Consider the following 20309-nt stretch of genomic DNA (forward strand, 5'->3'; position numbering starts at 1 on the left):
GAAAGCCTGAGCCTTAGATAAAAGGTAAAGGTAAAGGGACCCCTGACCATTAGGTGCAGTCGTGTCCGACTCTGGGGTTGCGGCGCTCATCTCGCTTTACTGGCCGAGGGAGCTGGTGTACAGCTTCTAGGTCATGTGGCCAGCATGACTAAGCTGCTTCTGGAGAACCAGAGCAGTGCATGGAAACGCCGTCCGTTTACCTTCCCACTGGAGCGGTGCCTATTTATCTACTTGCACTTTTGGCGTGCTTTCGAACTGCTAGGTTGGCAGGAGCAGGGACCGAGCAACGGGAGCTCACCCCGTTGCGGTGATTCAAACTGCCGAACTTCTGATCGGCAAGTCCTAGGCTCTGTGGTTTAGACCACAGCGCCACCCGCGTCCCCAAGTCCTAGATAGAACGTAGCTAATTTTCAAAGCACGCAGTAACATCTCCACTATGGGGCATCAGCTGCCAATAATGCTAGAGGGAATTAAAATTAAGCCTCTTGTAATCTAGGGCCTATATTCTAGACAGTTATTAGATAACTGTATTTCGGAAATATGAGTTCCATTCACTTTCCCCCATTGTTCATTTCCTGCAGCTTCATACTGTATAGCTATTGAATGTAAGATTCGTATTTCTAACTAAACAGTAGTTTAAAGTAGATTAGAACAGTTTTTGAAATCACTGAGAGCAGCCCTGCAACACATATGAACACAACAGAGATCCCAGCTGCAGATTACAGATTGCCAAAGCATAAACAAATTCAGTGAGTGACACGGCTTTGGAAATATCTTTATATTTGCATACCTATACAAATTTAGACACAAGTGAAAATAATCATAATCACACAGTCTAAAAGCCATTCACAATGCCATTAGTATATATTCCAATGCATTTATTAGCCATTAATGACACTTTCCAGCATGATTTATTGTTGAGCTGTTCAAAACTTGCTGTGATTATAACTTTGTATATCAAGTTTACGAATGCCTAAAATAGGTTCCTGTAATAACTACTTTTCCTTAAGGAAGAAAAATGTTCACATTAAGAAGACCTATCAGCTTATTCTGTCAACATATCAGCACCTTCTCCGCCAGTAGCATCTTGAGAGATCTGAAGATCTTCCAACATTTCAGCAAGGCTGATCCGGGGAATACCCTCATCATCTGTGTCACTTTCTACTGGAATGACTGCATCTATAAAACCATAAAGCAACGTAAGACCTCAAAAGATAAAATAAAAATCACTTTATCTAACCAACTGAGCTAGCTGTCAAATAGCTAGCCATTCTTTAAGAAAAAGAATGGGGACCCACAACAAAACAATGGAGATCCTTTTCAAAATATCTGCTCTCTTCCTGCACCTCCGCAATAGCTATATTGCTCATGTTCAGGGCTGGGGAAATGCCTGCTTTGCAGTCTAAACCTGTCAGGGGAGCCTCCAGAGGCAGCAGAGAGCCAGCTGGGGTGGAGGGAGGCACCTGGGATGCTGAGAGTACCCAACACCGCCCGAAGCAGCCTGAGGGGGAGGGAGGCTGAAAGTACCCAACACCTCCCGAGGAGCCCAGAGACTTCCTGTGGCAGTGACAGAGTTCCGTGGTGGAAGGGCAGTCAGACGCTGCAGGGTCCCGACACCAATTCAGCAGTTCAGGGACGGAGGGGGAAACGGTAGTTCCGTTGCCCCAATTATGCAGGGGGCTCAAACGGAAAGAGGAAAGGAGGAGACTGGGGGGGTCCCCAGGTTTTGTTGGAGGCGCCATCGGAAAGCGCCACTTCCGGAATCTGAGAGTGACTAAGGCAGTCATGGAAATTTGGAGCTCTGTCTTGTACATATCTGAATAATAAAACTGATGTAAATATACAGATCCTGAGTCATTGCCTTTTACTCATGAGGAGCACCACGAACCCTTACAAAACCTGAGTGATGGATAATTACAGTGCAAGATTAATTAGCAACAGAATAATTAATTAGGAATAGAATACTAATTATCCTTCCCAAAAGGTTGAAGAGAGCAAGCAGCAGACCACTTGCTATAAGTCCTTAAAAGCTTATAGCATCCTAGTCCTGAAGAGAGAACCCTAATTTTATTTGCTCCTCCAGGGTAATCTTAAATTGCTAAGGGCAGTCCAGTTTCCTCATCCTGTTTGCCAACTTCAGCTCATCAGATGCTAAACTAATGTCAGACAAACTGTCCCTTCAGGAGGGTATTAAGTATGCTTGCAGGAGCACAGTATTTCCTTGCATGCCAGAGGATGCAGCATGGTCAAGACAAAGCTTCCTTAAGTTGATGTAACCTGGGGAGATAGATGATGATGTACTACAAGTCCTAAGCTGGTCTAATGCACGCTCTGGGAAAGGAAGAATGCGACAGAAGACATGCAGGCAGTTACTGTGTACTTCTGTAGCTTCTCATCCCCAAAAGTGTCATTAGATTGGCATTTAGCCCCAGATACTTAGATCAGGACAGTAGACAGAAACAGTGGACAGAACCAGGGGCGTCGCGGGGGGGCGGGCAGCGCCCCTACTGGGGGTGACACATCGGGGGCGGCCCTGCCCACTGGGTTTTTTTAAAACTTGTTTTAATTTTTTTTTATCAAAAAATTCTTTTTAGGCTATTTTCGGCACTGCCGGGGTGGAGCCGCAGGGGCGGCCAGCGAGGGGTGTCACCCCCCCTCGCTGGCTGCCCCTGCGGCTCCGCCCCAGCAGCGCCGAAAATAGCCCCCCCTTCCAGCGGCGCAGCTCTGCATGGAGGCAAGGGTGCCACCCCCTCCTCGCTGGCCCGCCCCTTGCCTCTTTGCCGAGCTCCGCTGCTTGCTGGCTTGCGGAGCCGGGGCATGGAGAGGGGCGGGCCAGCAAGGAGGGACACCGCTCCTCGCTGTCCCGCCCCTCTCCCTGCCCCGACTTTTGCTCCGCCAAGGGAGCCCGGGTGGCGGATTCAGGAGTCTTTGCAACCCGCAAAGACTCCCAAATCCGCCGCCCAGCACCCCTTCGTGCAGCGGCTGCTCACGCAGGCACAAACAGCCGTGGTACGAAGGGGTGCCGCCGCCGGGCGGAGGCTTTGGGAGTCTCCCGAATCCGCCGCCCAACACCCCCGTGGCAGGGCGTCGCGTGCGTCATGATGCACGCACGGCGATGCCCCGCCCCCAGGGATGCCCCCGGCAGCCAAGAGGCTAAGAACGCCCCTGGACAGAACACATATTAGTTATAAAACAACTAATTTAAGAGTAGCCACCATTTATTGCGAATTCCAGACACCACTGTAGACAGACAATATTTCTGGACATGACAATACGGTAAAAAAAGGTAAATACTTCATGTAGGAAACTTACTTTTATAAATATTGACATTTTTTCTAATAGCCTCATCTTCTTCAAGATCTTCTAGGAAGTCCTGGTATTGTCTATAAAAGTAGAAATAAAAGTGAGCAATTCTACTACTTTTTCTGGGGACTATGTACATTCTACACCATTATATTCATAAACTATAAACAGAATACACAAAACTAAACTAAATATTTTTGCCTGGAGGCTATATAAACTATGTCTAACTACTGGGAAAGATGAAGATGAACAGAAAACAAACAGATCCATGGGAAAACTGATGTCGCCCATCCTAGAGCTACCTGTAAGGTTAAGAACAAGCAAGCACACTATGATGTATACTACTGGGAAACCACACTCCCGCAAAGGTAGAATGCACTGTTAGGATCCTTCCACAAGATAAAAGTTCTCTTAATAATTTAGCAAAAGCCTATCCTGCTATTTCAAGATGAGGCAATCTCTAACGTTTGAAATAATCTGTGTTAAGTCCTGTAGCATCCAGTGAGTTGGAGTGGATGGGTTTTGGGGGGTCTAATCTAGCAGGACTGCTCTTGTGTTCCATCTTGGTTTTGAAACTCAATGAGTTTTGTGCTCACTGACTCATAGGGAGATTATAGTAGTACTTTAGTCTAATATGGTTATAAATCACCTTGTGATTTCCTGTCTAGATGTTCAACTTTTGCAAACTTTCAAAAATGCAAAATACAACAGGGCCAGTTCTCTCCCCCACCCCACCCCCCGAGCCTACTGTCCCACATTTGCCTCATTTTGTGAAATCCATGTTGTAGATTGTAGGTTTCAACACTAGAAATCTTCACATGGCACCCATGATAGATTTCAGCCACAAGCCTCAGCATTAGTCTAAATTGAGGGGGAGCCAACTTGGTGCCCTCTAGGTCAGTCCCAGCCAACATGGTCAATGGTCAGGGATGATGGGAACTGGAGATGAACAACATAGGGAGGATACAACTTTAGCTACCCCTGGTCTAAAGAGCATGCGTGAAATCCAATAGTTGTTTTCTCTGCCACCTTATTTTGCTCATAAAATTATGTACTGGGTGGTTGAACAAATGGGAAATAACACAGGAACCCCCCCCCCCAATACCTTTCATCATCTGTATCCATGCCCTCTCTGTCTCTTTCTAATTCTTTCAGTTTCCAGTTCCTACGACGCTGACGTTTTGTGCGATCATAACTCTTCTTGATCAAAACCTAAGAATGGAAAGGGGAAGGTGAGGTACTGTGTCAGAAATACCACTTACAGAACAATACTGAGGGATCCCTTGAAAGAAAAGGCTTAAATGAAAATTGGTATTCAGGGCAGTCTTTAGCATATGTACCACCGGGGTGCAAAAATCCGCCCAGCGACCCCCAAATTTAGTTTACTCCGCATCCAATTTTTTTTTTGGGGGGGGGGGCAAACTCAAAAGTCGTTGAGGTTTTTGTGCCCCCCCCCCCCAGAATACATTTGGCACCCCCCAGAATTCGGCACCTGAGTGCTCTGCACCCCTGGGTAAAGACGGCCCTGTTGGTATTTGACGTGTAGTGTTAAAACTGACCACAAGGGGCAGTGGGGGGGGGATATTAAAGAAGCTATTAAATATTTTTGTACTGTACTGCTTTCCATAAATGCTCAATATACTTCATATATATTGTATATTACTGTAAGATATGCCAGCATTACTGCCTCCATGTTAATGTCTGGGAAAGGAAGACAGACACGGAATGTGACATATTATACATACTGTCAATTCATGGGTGGAGTGACATTTGAACCAGAGACTGAACTCATTGCTCATACTCTTAACTATCCCACAAGAATATTATTAAAGTGGTGTTAAGATTCCCATATGACAAAAAATAAAGAAAAAATAGAAAGTAGTCCCTTTCAACCTTAGTATAAAAACACTAGAGATTTATTGGCAGGACTAAATAATGCATCTAAGAATAAATGACCAAAGGTACAAATTCAGGAAAAGCAGGAGGGTGATTTTGATTTTTAGCAGTATCAATGACACCAAAGGCCACCATAGCAGGCTAAGCAACACAAGCTGCATGGGCTGTATGTGGACCACCAAGGCTCTGCAGTTTCTGCTTCTGGAATGACTACACATACTGGGAAAGGTATGGTGAAGTGAGCCTTCATGACCTTGACAGAATCAACAAGGTTTCCATTGTCTAGCATTATGCAGAAGCAAAAGATTTGAAGGAGAAGAAGGGGGAGGATTTTCATTAAATGACACCTTTCTTGACCCTAACAGGCAGAAAGCACAGAGACACTAGTGGGAGACAAAGGGAGCCAAGTTGTGCAGGATGGGCATAAGGCTTGACAAAAAGCTTAGGCAGACAGGAAACAAAACCCAGACATATAAAGGTAATAAAAGACAATAATAATAATAATAATAATAATAATAATAATAATAATAATCTTTATTGAGGTCCAACGACTCATAACATGGATTCAGAATAAAATACAGATTCATACAGACAACCCCCCAGAGAAGGGAGGCCGAAGCGTCTATATAAAAGACTATATAATTTCCTATGCTAGCAAAGAGATTAAAATTCTTGGTCTATATCATGATGATCTTAAAACTGTTCATCAGGGCCCAAATGTTTGTTTAAGGAAGGAAAGAAGTATCCAAAACTTACCACATCTGGAACATTATGTGGGTTCATCTTATTTGCAAATTCATCGTTTAGATTGCAGTTCACTAAGTCAAATCTAAAATAATAATATGAAGAAGGGTTTCTTTGTTAACTGTAACATACTTCTACACAACTCAGAAATGTCAATATTTCTAATAGAAACAGCAAAGCAGAATGGGAAAGAAAATGTAGCAACAGCAACAGCAGGCACTGCTGGGATGTTGCAAGAATGAAAAGTTTTGAAAAGCAAAGTATGTTCATACAGAAAATGTAACAAATAATCAAAACAGTAACAAGAATGGAGACTTGCTAAAACTCAAGACCTTGTACCTTTAGGAAATGTCAAATTATCCACCTACTTGGGCTGTTTTAAGGCTGGCATTGAGAAGATTTTAATTCTGTTTTAAAATTATATAAATATACCCATTTAACAGCTTGGTATGAGATATGTTATAGAGGCTTTGATATAATGGTGACAGACCAGAGCTCCATGCATTTTGGCTTGGCTTACTTGCTACTTTTATTATATATGGTTGCCATTAGCCCATTCTGCTCTGCTTCTCCCCCACTTCCACAGCCTCAAATCCTCTGCATGAGGATTTAATCTCACTGCATTCTGCATGGGACTTTGGCAGAAGCCTGGAAAGAAACTAATTTTGTTGTGCATTTGGTGTGCCAATGATTTGTTGGCATTTATAACACTTTCCACTTTTCCAGCTGTAATATCGACGACAATATTTATGATGGGCATCTAAGGAGTCAGCATGCGAATGACACGTTACAGCCCTCAGTGTTCTCTTTTAATTTTCCCAGTCCTGAAGGCATGGCAAAATGCCACCTCTAGAAAGTTGTTGCAACGGGATGTTTTTAACTGTGGAGTCCTGAAGCCTGTAACAGGGATGGCCGGCCACCAGCTAATGTGCTGGAAATGGAAGAAGAAAAATTCACTCTAAGTGTTCTAAGAGGACAGGTCTGGCATCAGAAGGGCAGAAAAGCTGAGCATGGCCTTGTTGTCCTGATTAGAACCTGTTGCTAGAACATCTCTGCTTGTTCTGTGTCAAGAATATTATTAAGCCTAGAAACAGGATGATGCCCAGGACCAACAGCTATTGGTGAAGGTCTCCAAGAGAAAAACAACACAGTAGCATTTATCGTCAGGATTAGCACTTACTGGGGGTATGCACAGAAGTCCTTTAAATGGCTTGTTAAAATCCAGAGAACTCAGGCACTTGCTAGAAAGGGAGAGGCACTCACCATTAGGGAATGGGTTTGTAGAACCCCGCCTCCGACAAAAGTAAGAAGCTGATTACAAACAACCTTGAAATAGCTTCTATTGTAAACGGTTATTTGAACAAGCATTGCTCTTAAAAGATTCAGCTTTGTGAATTACTCTGCCTTTTAACAAGTAGGTGCATGAGGGTAATAGCACTAGCTATTAAAAGGAAGTTCTTCCCAAATTTTCCTCTTCCTTTTAATGCAATGTTGTCATCAACTTTCCCTATAATCAAGATATTGCAGAAAACTCAGAGGTGTCTACCTTGCCCAGTCCTGTAGCCCTCATACCTCCCCAGCTTTCAGAGTACCTTAAGGTTTCAAAAAACCAGTTCCAATTAGCATCAATTATCAAAGTTATTAGTTCTGAAGGGGCATAGTCCTGCAGCCTTCTAAAGTGGTATGCAAGCATGGAACTGAACATCAACCAGAAGCAGAATAGAGCATTACAAACCCCAGCACAAGATCTCCAGGATTCAGAAGATGCCCCAAGTGAGTACGACAGAAATATTGGGTATCGGTATTCAACTCTGATGTTTTCTGCACCCAGGCTTCAGCAAGTGTATGCTTCAAAATAACAAAGGGAAAAGAACACATATGATTAAAAATGAAAGCTGGATATGTTAAGAGTTGAACCAAAACTTCTCTCACATTTTATAATTCAGAATCTTAATTTCCGCTCAAACTGCGAATTTCCCCCAATTTTTCCTTAAGGAAGCATGTATCAAATATATTTGTTGCATGGTTTTTCTAGCATTGTAATGAAAATGCCATTCCATGTTTCAATGGTATATGCTGGTAGCTACACTGACCTACAAATTGATTTTGCAAAACATGTCATGTCATGTAGAACCAAAGCTGACTAAATAATGTAAAAATAAAGCAAAACCATGCAGATTCGCTTAATTTATATGCCACAAAGACAAGTTTGCTTCACATGGAGTCTGAGTCACTTTGATGCAGAATTGTGAGTTAATGCACTTTGCACACACAAAGTGTACAGTAAGAATTGATTCATAATAATTAAAAAGGATTCTCTTATTTTTCCTTCTTTATCTACAGCAAAAGTTGGCGTATTCCAATGTGGATAAATGCTTTTAATTTTAAATGCACAAGGATGGACATGACCTACTTGGGAGTGACATCTCAAATGTAGAACTCCCTTTCAAAAGAAGTACACCTCATTCAAAAATTCAAGAACTTAGACTAACATATAATTCAGGGACATAGCTCAAAGGCAGAGCACCTGCTTAGGAAACAGAATGCCCAAGGTCAATCCTCAGCTTCTCCAGTTAAAAGGATCTCAGGGAGCAGATATGGGAAAGAGCTGCTGCCAGTTAGACTAGCAAACTGGGCTAAACAGATCAATGGTCTGACAGCTTCAAATGACATGTGACAGAGCTAAACAATTCCAAGGCAGGAAGCAAGATCTGGCCAAGCTTTTAGAAGAGGTGCAAATAAGAGAATAACAATTCTTACTTTGTTGGATTTCATGCCTGCACCAGCACCTTGTTTTCTCCCATGGGCCTTGCTGATGTCCATTACAATAAATTCCTCCAACTGCTTTGGCTGGAACAAGCTGTTAAAAGGATGACGCCAGTAAGTGTTTCCATCAACTTCAGCAACTGAAAGACAAGAAATATAGAACTAATGCAGATGTTACTTGTAAGCCACTATTATGATTTGTGTGTGCGGGAAAAGTCACATAGGACTGATATTCTTTTCAACGCACCTGATGCCATCACAGTAGCCTGTAGCTTAATTTTTCAAATACATCAACCTCAGGGAGCTCATATAAATTTCTGCTGATGGGTGTGCGATTCCTATTAGTATTACTGGATTAGATTTTAATATCAAAAGTATCAAAAAACTTACTCTGCAGTGTATTAGGATCAATGAGGTGAATGGCACTAGTTATTCGGAGGCAAATACAAATCTGGCTCATATTCCCAAGGCTTTGAGCCAGCTTTGGAGACAAGCATACAACATTGTCCTGAACACACAGAGAGAAAAGAAAGCAAGCAAAGCAATTAGAAGACAAAAACAAGAAGCTCATCAATTCCCATTGTAAATCTGCTGTTAGAATTACTAAAATGCTGAAAGGAGGTCCGAGGATTAGGAAACCAAAAGCAACTAATTAAATCCTTTAGCTGAATTTCTGTAAAAGCTAGTAGTTAAGATTTCAGACCATAAGAATTGTAGGCGCATTTTACTTGTAAAATTTCTTAATCTCTGAAATCTTTAGAACATATTATCCAAGTCTTTCCCAAACACAAAAGTTCCAATTGAAAAGCAAACACTTCAATATGCATTTTATGGCAGTATCAATGTGTTGTACCAGCAGTCTAGAGGAAAAACTGTTACTGCAGTTCAATAATTAACATTCTCAAGAGTATTCACACATACTTGTTTAGTACTTGATGACTCCTTATGTGTTGTGTTTGGATATTGTATGGTATGGTATGAAAAATTCTAGCTATGACATCTCGCTCACTCATGCAAGTTATCACTTCAAACTACACTGAACCAAAGATGAAGATGTATGTGTAAATCTGTACACTGGCCCTTTGAAATTCATGCTAGCATTGAAATAGATAGCTTCTGTTTTCTCATGGTATTGTGGTTTTAGGCTACAATCCTATATAGACCCACTGAATAAAATGGGGCTTATGTCTTAGCAGATATAGCTCCTACAGCACTGGCAGTACAAACAATCCATCTAACAGGCAGTCCCCCAAGCACAGTTTCTTCTTGATTACGGGCTAGGAATCAAGTCAAAAATACCTTGCATACTGGAACAATCTCCACAGAAAATGTGCTTTTGTAGTTATACGTATTGCTATGAATGTCATGAGAGATCAAACGCTGGGATGACTTAGACCTGAAATTAATAAAAGCAAATCCAAATCAGAGAAAACAAGAAAAAAGGAAATTCTATGGCTACAATAACAAACTGGGCAGGAAAGTGAAAACCCCACAAATGACAAGAGAGAGAATCTTTGGCTATGTTTAACAAACCACTCCTAAGTTCTCAAACTGTAGGTGTGTGGGATAAGGGACCCTAAAGGGGAAGTTCCAGGGCGGGGGTTCAGCACCTTGAAGGCAGAATAGAAAGCTGCCTTCTCTTGACAATTAAAGTTTAGCATTGTAGTTGTTGCAAGCACCTACAAAAAGGCAAGAGGCAAAGGCACTACTGCTACCGTTGCTGTCTCTGTGATATAAATAGATTCCCTGATCCAGGTAGAACAACACTGAAACTATTTCTATGCACTAGCTTCAGTTGGACTAAAGCATCTTGATCAATTATGCAGCTATCCAATGGATCGCACACTTTAAAGAAAGTCTTACCTACAAGGAACTGTGCACTGAAGAAAGTCCACCATCTTTTGAGCATGTTGTTTTGAAGCATAGTAGAAATCAAGGCCATCTGAAAGCATGTATATGGAATTAAAACTCATGGCGGTTCATACTGATATATTATCACAGGGATCTATATTCTTCAGAGCTTTCATGTATTTTCATGCAAGTCCCAAGACTACTTCTCCCTTCATTAAGAATATATTATGCTTATCACAAACAAGCTGTGAGGGAATGGAAGGTTGGATGAGGAGGAGGTGGCTTGGTGAGCAATACAAGCAGGCATGGCAGCCCCTAGTAATAAATATACTTCTCATCATCTCTATGCAAAATATTAATTATATGGGCGATATCTACTGTTAGCCACTGCAGAACCATTGAAACCAATGAAGCCCACTGATTTCAATAGGTGTACTCCAAGTGTGACCAGCGTTGGATATCACCCTATATATGCACACACTAACATTATATACACAAAACATCATATTTATTATATGCCAAACCTCTTATTTTGAAAAGCCTAGCATCTCCTTCATGCCTGCAAGTAATTCGTATCATATTTGCTTTTACAAGAACTTAGTTGCTTCATAAACACCACTCACCATGAATTTCTTTAATCCGAAGAGTATTCTGGTGAAGCCTATGTTTTAAAATCAATTGCTCCAAGTAGTAGAAAGTCTTTTTATGTAGAGTCTAATATTTAAGAATAAAAATAAGATTTGTACAGGAATAGACACATCACTTTCATGTAAAGGCCCCCAGGGCATCTGAAAATGTGGTTGATCAACAGGGTTGCCACTTCACCCAAGGTCCAAACAGATCGTAAGACCCTGAAAATTACTAAAGCAGGAATACATAAATATGCAGCACTATATTGTATTTACTCAGCATTAAGTTCGAGCAAGTTTAGTGGAACATACTAGGACCTAGGCATATGTATAATTGCCAAAAACATTGAAGCATTTTGCAGCTTATTTAAAATTCATTAAATTTCCATACCATCCTTCACCCAAGCATCACAGGGGATATTACAATATAAAATACGTACCATAGTAAGAAACAAAAACAATACCCCACAACCCAGTTTAAAAAGCCATATAGTTTTTACACAAGTTCTGTACACGAGGCAACCACAAATCCATGTATATGTAACACAGATATACCTTCTGTCTAATTTGTACCACTGCTTTCCAGAAGTCCTTAGCTTCAACTCGATGGCAGTCATCGCACATTTGAGACTGAACAACATACTCTATTATAAAGACTTGCTGAAGAACTGCCCCATTGATCACCTATGGAAGGAAGTTAAGCGCAAGATTAAGTTTTTCTGTCATCTCTACTAGGTTGTTTATGGGGAGTAACCTTTGACGGTCTACCTGTGTGTTGAATCCAAAGAGTAACATGGTAGAGTGTTATTTCACCCCCTGCCACTTGTGTTATGGGGTTCCACAGGGTACCATTTGGCCCCATTGTTATTTAACATCTATATAAAGCCACTGACAGTGGTCATTAGGAGTTTTGGAACATAGTGCCATCAGCATGCTGATGGCATGCAGCTCTATTTCTTTATAACATCTGAATCAGGCTTTGCAAGGCCTGGACCTTAATGAATAATAATATTAATTTTTATTAATATAAAATTAATATAAAATTAATTTTCCGAAACCTGGGCTCAGGGCGGCTAACAACAAATTTAAAACACTTAATTGTAATACAACATAAAAGCAGCATACAGTATAAAAGCATGAATAACAAGGCTCCAACAAGGAGCACACTGAATTTGCAGTCAATAAGTGATGATCCCACCCAAACTGACACATTCTTTTTTCCTTCTAATAGTCAGTATTAAAAGAAGCATCAAACAGCAATGGTCTAGTTTTCCTGCCTGCAACTCCTGGTGACATGCTATTCATGTTGCCATTGTGAAATAAAATAAAAATCTGTGCTTTCAATATTCAGAGTCAAATTGTACTATTTTCATGCACTAAGCAGAAGTTAAAAATTCTGGTCACCCTCCATTACTTGCATACATTTTAAAAACATTTCTTCAGTGAAGAAATGAAGTGGTGGAGTAACTTGCCTCAACTAGAAGTCAGGTATTTAGAGTTGCCAACCCCGTGCTATGGAATACTCTTCAAGCAGAGATTTGCTGGGTATCCTCACTCTTGACTTTCAAGCATCTCTTCACGTTTTTGTTGCAAAAGGTCTTTGCAACTACTTAATTTTTGATTTGGCAGTCATCTAAATAATTGTATTTTAGAAAAATTAAATGATCTTTTATGTTCCATAGTTTATGCCATCTTTTATAATGTGGTGGTATAGAAATACTTTCATATAATTTTTGTATTTTATCATTGTAAACTGCTTACAGATGATTGCAGTTTAGTGGTCAATAAATTGTTTAAATAAATTAAAATTAAAAAGTAACTGGCATTACAAGATACAGTTAATAGCCCAAATGCTTTGAAGTATTGTTAGCTCAATACTCTAAGCTTTCTACCTAGCTATGTTTTCTTACTGACCTCACAATAAAGTTGACTGATTCTTACTGACTGACCTCACAATAAAGTTGACTGATGGAAATGGAAGGAATGCAAGTGGAAGGAATACAAAGATCATTAAGTCCAGTCCCCAATCCTAAGTCTGGATCCCTTTAACACTTCAATGTATAGAAACCTCTAGCCTAGTTCTATACACACTTATATTCTAGTATTTTAATGGGACTTACTTTCATGGTGCATAATACAACTGCAACATTATTCAGAACTCAGCAAGTCACAAAACAAGAACATCCTTGAATTCCTCTAGCTAACACAACATAACCTGGTAACATACTCCTGGATTCTCTAATAATTTTCATTTATAATAATCACTCCAAAGAAAGTCTAATCACCTCTTTTTGTACAGTCAGCTTTACTTTAAGTCTTTTGGAATGTGGTTCAGTCCATACAAATCCTGCTTCGATCAACCGCACCTGTCAGGAGGAAAGAGCATGCATGAGTACAATTACTGTATATTTCTACAAATGCTGAACAACAGAAATGATGCCACATAGGTCTGGGCACCTACATTCAACTAATGTCACTACAACGTGTTAAAATATAAGGAATGATACATGGCATTTATTAAAACTTTTAATATTCCATTTACTATTATGTATGTCTCCTAATCAACAAATGATGACAATAATCCCTGCTTCCATTTCATGTGCTGTTAGAGGCTTGCTTCTGCCCATTGGCTTATTGACTTTTGCGTTGAACGTCAGCTCACCTTCATGCACAAACTGGAAATTCATGGAGTGAAATCCCGTACAGAGCCATAAACTGCTGTTCAGAATATACCCCACCCATCTGCTACAAGAATCCCCTAAGTCAGCAGCAAATACCTTACACCAATGGAACCTTTACACCAATGGAACTGCTACATTAAACACATCCCTACACCTATTAGCACTTTAAATAAATCATCATCTCTTTGCAAGCTACATAACAGCATAATTTGTCTGAATGCCTATTCAGACTTGGGCCATATACTCTAGATGGATGAAAAAATATTTCATAATTACATTATCTGTATTTTTAAAGTTTTATGCTGTGCCTTATAGTGTAGCCCTGATGTTTTATAATATGGCGGTAAATAAATCTTTTTACAAATAACTTTTCACCCACGTTCCTACTACTCTGCTCTGAATCTCTTGGCCATGACAGCTCTCAGGGAAAAAACCACAATGTTGTAGCCACCCAACTTTAAGTGATCTTCATAGTTTGGGGTTTTGTCACCTAGGGTTACAGACCCTTCAGGTTACAGACTCTGCTAACCCAGAAATAGTACCTCAGGTTAAGAACTTTGCTTCAAGATGAGAACAGAAATCGCATGGCGGCGGCACGGGAGGCCCCATTAGCTAAAGTGGCACCTCAGGTTAAGAACAGTTTCAGGTTAAGAACAGACCTCCAGAACGAATTATGTTCTTAACCTGAGGTACCATTGTACTGCTGATGTCTTTCACACCTTGGGACACAAGGAGCACCGGGAGAAGTGGTGTTTTTACTCAGATGATCCAACAGCCATTCTGCTTCTCAATCTCTCATACAAGACTGCTTATTGAATGATGAAGGTATTTCATGTAGCTTCCATGTCTAGGCACATCATGAAAGTGGTATTTCTTCAGTTCTTCTTATACTGTAATTTTAACTATGCTTTTCCCCTCACAAACTGAACGGGTCAAGAGTGATAACCCAGTCCACTATGTTTCTGTGGATGCTTATGGGTACAGATTCTAATGGCATAGGTACTTGTGAACACAGAATCAAGGAACAGCTCTTTTGTGGTAAACATGCCCCTGTACATACCATTAAGGAACTATCATTGTATGCAGTGCCCTCAAAATAGAACTGGAAGGTACAACCAAAGTACATCTGCTTGGAGAATCAATTCATTATTAGTGGCTAACTCCACGTAAGAATCACAGCTTTCACAAGCAGAATGAAGTTTACAGAAATATAGTAGAGTCCAATTTCATATAAAAATATAGAGCTACAAGACTAACCTTACTAAGGGAAGCTTTGATTTTTTTAAGGCATAATGTCAGAAGTTCTCTTGATTCCAAGGCACACTGAACCCAAGTTCCTGGTGGTTGAAGGTATCTAAAATTGAAAAGAAAAGCAATACATGAAATTGATTCAAACAGAATATATACACTGATGTGCCTATATTTAAATAGCATTATAACTACATAACATTAATAATGCCAAAAAAATAAATTCCTAGTCTTCTGGATCTGAAAATTCCCCATCATCATTCAACAACTCATTGTTTTCTACTGAATGCCACAAAAACAGAGTTTTATGGCTCATTTAATGTTACAGCCAGAAATGGTCAAAGCAGTTGTGATTAAGTATGATGGATTCATATGCACCTGCTAATTCAACTGATCAACATGCACAACAGATGTAAACAGTGAAAGGTTTTAGAATTTTGACTAACAATAAGGAAAGTTTAAGTCAAAATGTCATTAGAGGCTGGAGGTAACTGACAACTGTGGAACATTACAACAGAATATAAAAACTCAACAAGTACCTCAATTAAGACAAACTGACCTTCTAAGAACATGCTATACAGTGTGAATATAATATGAGCTCTTGAATTCTCTAGACAACATTCTCAGGGTATTATTTATTTCATAATTATCATCAAGTTTATTGTGTTAGCCAAACTCCATGACAAAAGCAGAAAAAATACAAAATATAAATCAAGGCCTATTAATTTACACACCACCCTTCATCTGGGGATCCATGGGATGGTTCACAGTATAAAAACACAGAAATACATAACATAATAGTGAACAAAACAATAACCCCCTCTACAAAACAATACCCCCCAAAAACAATAATGCCCCCATAGTACATTATAATGATATTCAACATTAATGTATGCTGATTATATTAATGTCCTTATGTCAGACAGCTGCTTTTTTAAATAAAATGTAATATCTTGGCATGAATAGCAATGATTTATAGTCAATGCAGCAGTCCTATTCGCTTTAACTGCCCTTATGCAAAAGAAGTTTCTGGTGGATTGCACCTGACTGGTGACACCAAACAATAAATTTTAAAAAGATGAGACTGTCTCACATCACGCAAAAGAACAAAGTACTCTGTTTCAGAAGACTCTCAATCTGTCTCCCCACACCTGCCACTAAGTATATCATCCCTTATTTCTTGGAAGGTATGCAGGTAGCTACATGGTCCCCCCCCCCCCCAAGTTGGAGTTCTGACATTTCTCTCTTTAGCAACTAGACTCTGAAAATTCCTAATGATGTTGTGACAATTGATGTTGTGGTAATTATGAAGTGCTTCTTTCCCCACTATAAGACTTACTATCTGTCTCTGCAATGTGTGTCACAGAAAGAAGGCATGGTAATTGGCAATTTTTGTATTTCTAGAGAGAGGGAACCAGCCATTGTTAAGCTGATGTTTCCAATACCCTTGGTGAAACCTTTTATCTACTGAAACATGCAGAACAATCCTTTTTGAATACCTGCTTATTCTGCTTAAGGACCCTGGCCACAAGCAGACTCAAGGCCTTTGCACACTATTTTGCATTTTTTCCCTTAGCCTAAAAAAATGGTTTTGCTTTGACTGTGGATTAAGGCATTTTTTTCTGGATCTACGCATCTACTTTTACTTTTTAAAATGTTTATATAAGCACTCAGGAAAGTTATGTTATGTCAGCGCCCTAAAGACTGAGAAAACAGTTGGTACCTTCCACATTGTTTGCAGAAATGAACAATGACTTGCTTAGGAATTCCTTCAGTTATGTCCACTTGAGTCCGTAAACATGCTACACACATGTTGGCTGGATTGGGTGGAATTGCAATGCCACACTGGCAGCACAGGCTAGAAGGAAGAAAGAAAATGACCATTGAAACTGAAATGCACAAAAGACAAAGTCATGATTATTCCCTGGACAGCGTTATAATTCAAACGTATGAGACCAGATATCAGCTTTTCAACATCACGGTGTTTCGCCAGCCAAACATCATAGTTTGGCGATATACCGCGATGCTGAAAAAACAAACTGCATTGGCCTCTGCCACGGGGCACCTGGTGAAACTGCCCCAGCTCTCACCTCGGGAACTGAGGCAGTTTCACCCAGGCACTCGTGGGCTGGGACAACGCAGCTTGTTTGCACAGCTCCCCAGCTCAGACGCAAGGGGCAGGAACGCCAGGGCTGCTTTGCGCAGCTCAGCTGGGGATCGGGATTCAGCTTGTTTCTTCCTCTGCATCGTATGAGGGCAGAGTACAATGGCAGTCTCACTCAGTGGTATATTGCTGGTGAAACTGCCACTGCTCCTGAGTCCCTCTGTTAGCAGTGCCGCTGGAGGAAGGAACGGTGGTGATATACCGCTGAGTGAAGCCGACATTGCGGTCTGCTCCTCATAATGCTTCTGGTATATCAATATACCGTATTGGCCTGAATATAAGTGTCACTTCCCCCCCAGATTCTGACTGTGAAAAGTTAAAGTGCGGCTTATATTTACGACCTTACAATATTCAGCCAGGAGCGTGGGGCAAACAGCGCCAGAGCGCGGCAAAGTGGCACCCGTCCCGTGCATAGTCCCCCATCCTCTCCCCTAAGGCCAGGAAGGGAGAGAGCGAGGAAAGGGGAAAGTCCACCCCCACTTGTATGCAGCCAGGAGCAGTGAGGAATGGAGCAGCTTATATTTGGGTATGTTTTCTCCCTCCCCCTCCAATTTTAAAGGTGCGGCTTATTTTCAGGCCAATACGGTATCACCCAGGCCTACTAACCACTACACTATACTGACTCTCCCACACATATATTCACATGGAGGACAACACTCCTTCCTGTATGGCTGCCAAAGACAGTATGTTACTCACATGTTCCCCTGGCTGACCGTTGCAGGCTCTTTCATGTATTCCATCTCTAGCTTCACATGTGTTTCCCAAGAATGAGACACGCATTAGCACCTAGTGAGGTGAGAGCACAGGTTAGGGTCCAACTACTACAGAGTGTCTAACATAAGAAGAACCCAACTGGATCAGATCAAAAAGACAAATACTTAAATATCCTGTTCTCATTGTGGTCAACCAAATATCTATGTGGGTGGGATGTTCTTATGTTTTTGATACTGATGAAGCTCAAATAGTGAGATGTAAGTACTAAAGAAAATGGGGTAGGGTGGTAACATATGTCAGGTCACACCCGTAACCATACATTTAAAGAAGCTTTATACCACTTTATACATATAAAAATATGTTGTGGATGTGTGGGGTCCCAAAGCTGTTAAGGACATCAATGCTGGCATGAGGGGACATTGAGCTGACTGTGTACGGCAACAAATTGCCAGTTTAATACACTATTAACATTATTATTATTATTATTATTTAAATTGGGTAGTCACCTCCATGGCAACCCAAAGTGACTTGCAATACAACACATTTGGCATCCAGGAAAGCAGGGGCTCTCTGACTGGCTGTAAGCATGGGCATAGCCAGCATTTGTGTTGGGTGGGGGCAGGCTTGTTATGGGGGGGCAGCACCTCAGTTATTTAAGTGTTTTTTTAAATTGATTTAGAGGGGCAGCTGCCCCCTTTGGCTATGCCCATGGCTGTAAGGTCAAAGCAACACGTAGTGGGGAGGGGGGGAGCAACACAGTACTGTACTGAAAGAAAACGAAAAACAGATGCCTCTTTCGAGCCTACTCAAACGAGATTTATATCCTTTTTTTAAAAAAAGCACACCCAAGTAGGAAAACCCCCCCCCCGCAAATCAACCATTTAAGTGATAAAGCCACGCTCTACGGCAGCCTTTCGTCGCCTTCCCGCTCTAGGTAGGGGTAAAAGTCGCGGGGTCAACTTGGCAGCAGCGGCGGCGGCAGCAGCAGCAGCAATCTGCACCCGCTCAGAGGCACTCTTGCCCGCATCGCAACACGCGCGGCAAGCTCCCGAGTTTCGAAAGCAGCGGGTGAGGACAGCCATATATCCAGCCACGGGTGGAGAGGTAATGTAGCGCTTCGGGCCGGCGGTTAAATTAAGAAGAGGAGGAGGGGAAAGACCAGCCGAGGCGACACGTGGCGGTTGGGCCAAGCGCGGCTGAGGGCGCCAACGGTCGCCTTGCGCGCGCCGAAACGGACCCCCCCCCCCGCGCGCACGTTCCTCTCCCCCCACACAGAGGCACCACAAAGCGACTCGCGCTCGGTTTCCCCCTCGGCCACTTACTTTCTTTCGCTTTACGGTCAGGTCTCCACCTCGCGTTCCAACGTCCTGGAAGTGGAGAGAGAGAGAGAGAGAGAGAGAGAGGAGGCACAGCTCTCGCGAGAACGTCTCGCCCCCTGCGCGAACGGTGGGGGGAAAAAACGCCTAGGAGGAACAGGAAGTCGCCATGTGAGTGGCGACGTTAGAGGTAAGGAAAGCGTGTTCCCTCCCCCCCCACACCCGCAGGTTCAGTTGAGAACCGGAGGCGTAGGGTTGCTCTCGTCGGGTGCGCTAAGCAAGCCCCGTTGTTCAGATGGAGGCGGGAGTGGGAGGGGAGGAGAGATAGAGACAGAGGCAGGTGGCGGGAGAAGTGCACTCTGCAGATGCTCAGGGGGTCCCTTTTTCTTTTTCTTTTTTTTAAACGCTTTGCATATAAGCTTGACTCGTTGTAACAGGGAGATTGCATCTTAGCAGAGCAGGCGTCGCTTTCCTTTCCTTTCTTCGCTTCCAATAAGTATTTTATTTTAAAAGAGCAACGAAAGTATCACCATCATTCCTCCTCCATCAGTAGCATTTTAATATACCGCTTAATGGGCAAAATCCCTAAGCGGGTTTGCATAAAACACAGCAAGATAATTAAATAAATAAAACCTGAAAATGCAAAGAAAGGCAACAGTAGAAACAGAGCAGTTGTTAACAAAGCTTTCAGTTAAATATCAATAAATAACAAAACAGATACTGTATGTGCATGGGATATCTATTTTGTAAATATGCAATATAAGATTTATTACATTTCTCTGCCACCCTTCATTCAAACAAATCTCCAAGCAAGCAAGAGTCCAAAAATCCATCATGGTGTATTTCTCCTCTGGCCCATTTCTCCTCTGGTACCAACTGCCAGACCATCTTTTAAGCATGAATTTTACTACCCCTTTCTTATTATACATGATTTTCAACCATGTCACCATTAATGTTGTTGGCCTTCATGTTTGCATGTACATCTTTGTAACACAGA

The 20309-nt window shown here is 41.6% G+C and overlaps 1 protein-coding gene across 1 annotated transcript; it reads right to left on the reverse strand.

The window, feature by feature from the left end:
- Positions 1-857: 857 nt before the first annotated feature.
- NMD3 (NMD3 ribosome export adaptor) lies at positions 858-19383 on the reverse strand. The gene is made up of 16 exons (XM_033150576.1): positions 19319-19383; positions 17979-18068; positions 16842-16976; positions 15128-15224; positions 13475-13555; positions 11745-11873; positions 11184-11274; positions 10573-10651; positions 10009-10105; positions 9100-9217; positions 8704-8849; positions 7679-7791; positions 5956-6028; positions 4409-4515; positions 3313-3383; positions 858-1179 (listed from the first exon to the last, which is right to left on the reverse strand). The coding sequence occupies exons 2-16, from the start codon at positions 18020-18022 to the stop codon at positions 1046-1048; spliced, it is 1515 nt and encodes a 504-aa protein (XP_033006467.1). The 5' UTR covers positions 18023-18068; positions 19319-19383; the 3' UTR covers positions 858-1045.
- Positions 19384-20309: the final 926 nt, after the last annotated feature.

The sequence above is a fragment of the Lacerta agilis genome, chromosome 5 (assembly GCF_009819535.1).
Source record: "Lacerta agilis isolate rLacAgi1 chromosome 5, rLacAgi1.pri, whole genome shotgun sequence".
NCBI classification, from domain to species: Eukaryota; Metazoa; Chordata; class Lepidosauria; order Squamata; family Lacertidae; genus Lacerta; species Lacerta agilis.

Excerpts from the sequence above, each read along its gene's own strand:
- NMD3 (XM_033150576.1), bottom strand. The coding sequence starts at position 18,022 with ATGGAATACATGAAAGAGCCTGCAACGGTCAGCCAGGGGAACAT. Across the intron at positions 8,850-9,099 it reads TGATCCTAATACACTGCAGA|TTGCTGAAGTTGATGGAAAC; the intron begins GTAAGTTTTTTG and ends CTTGTCTTTCAG. Across the intron at positions 3,384-4,408 it reads ATGGATACAGATGATGAAAG|ACAATACCAGGACTTCCTAG; the intron begins GTATTGGGGGGG and ends CTACTTTTATAG.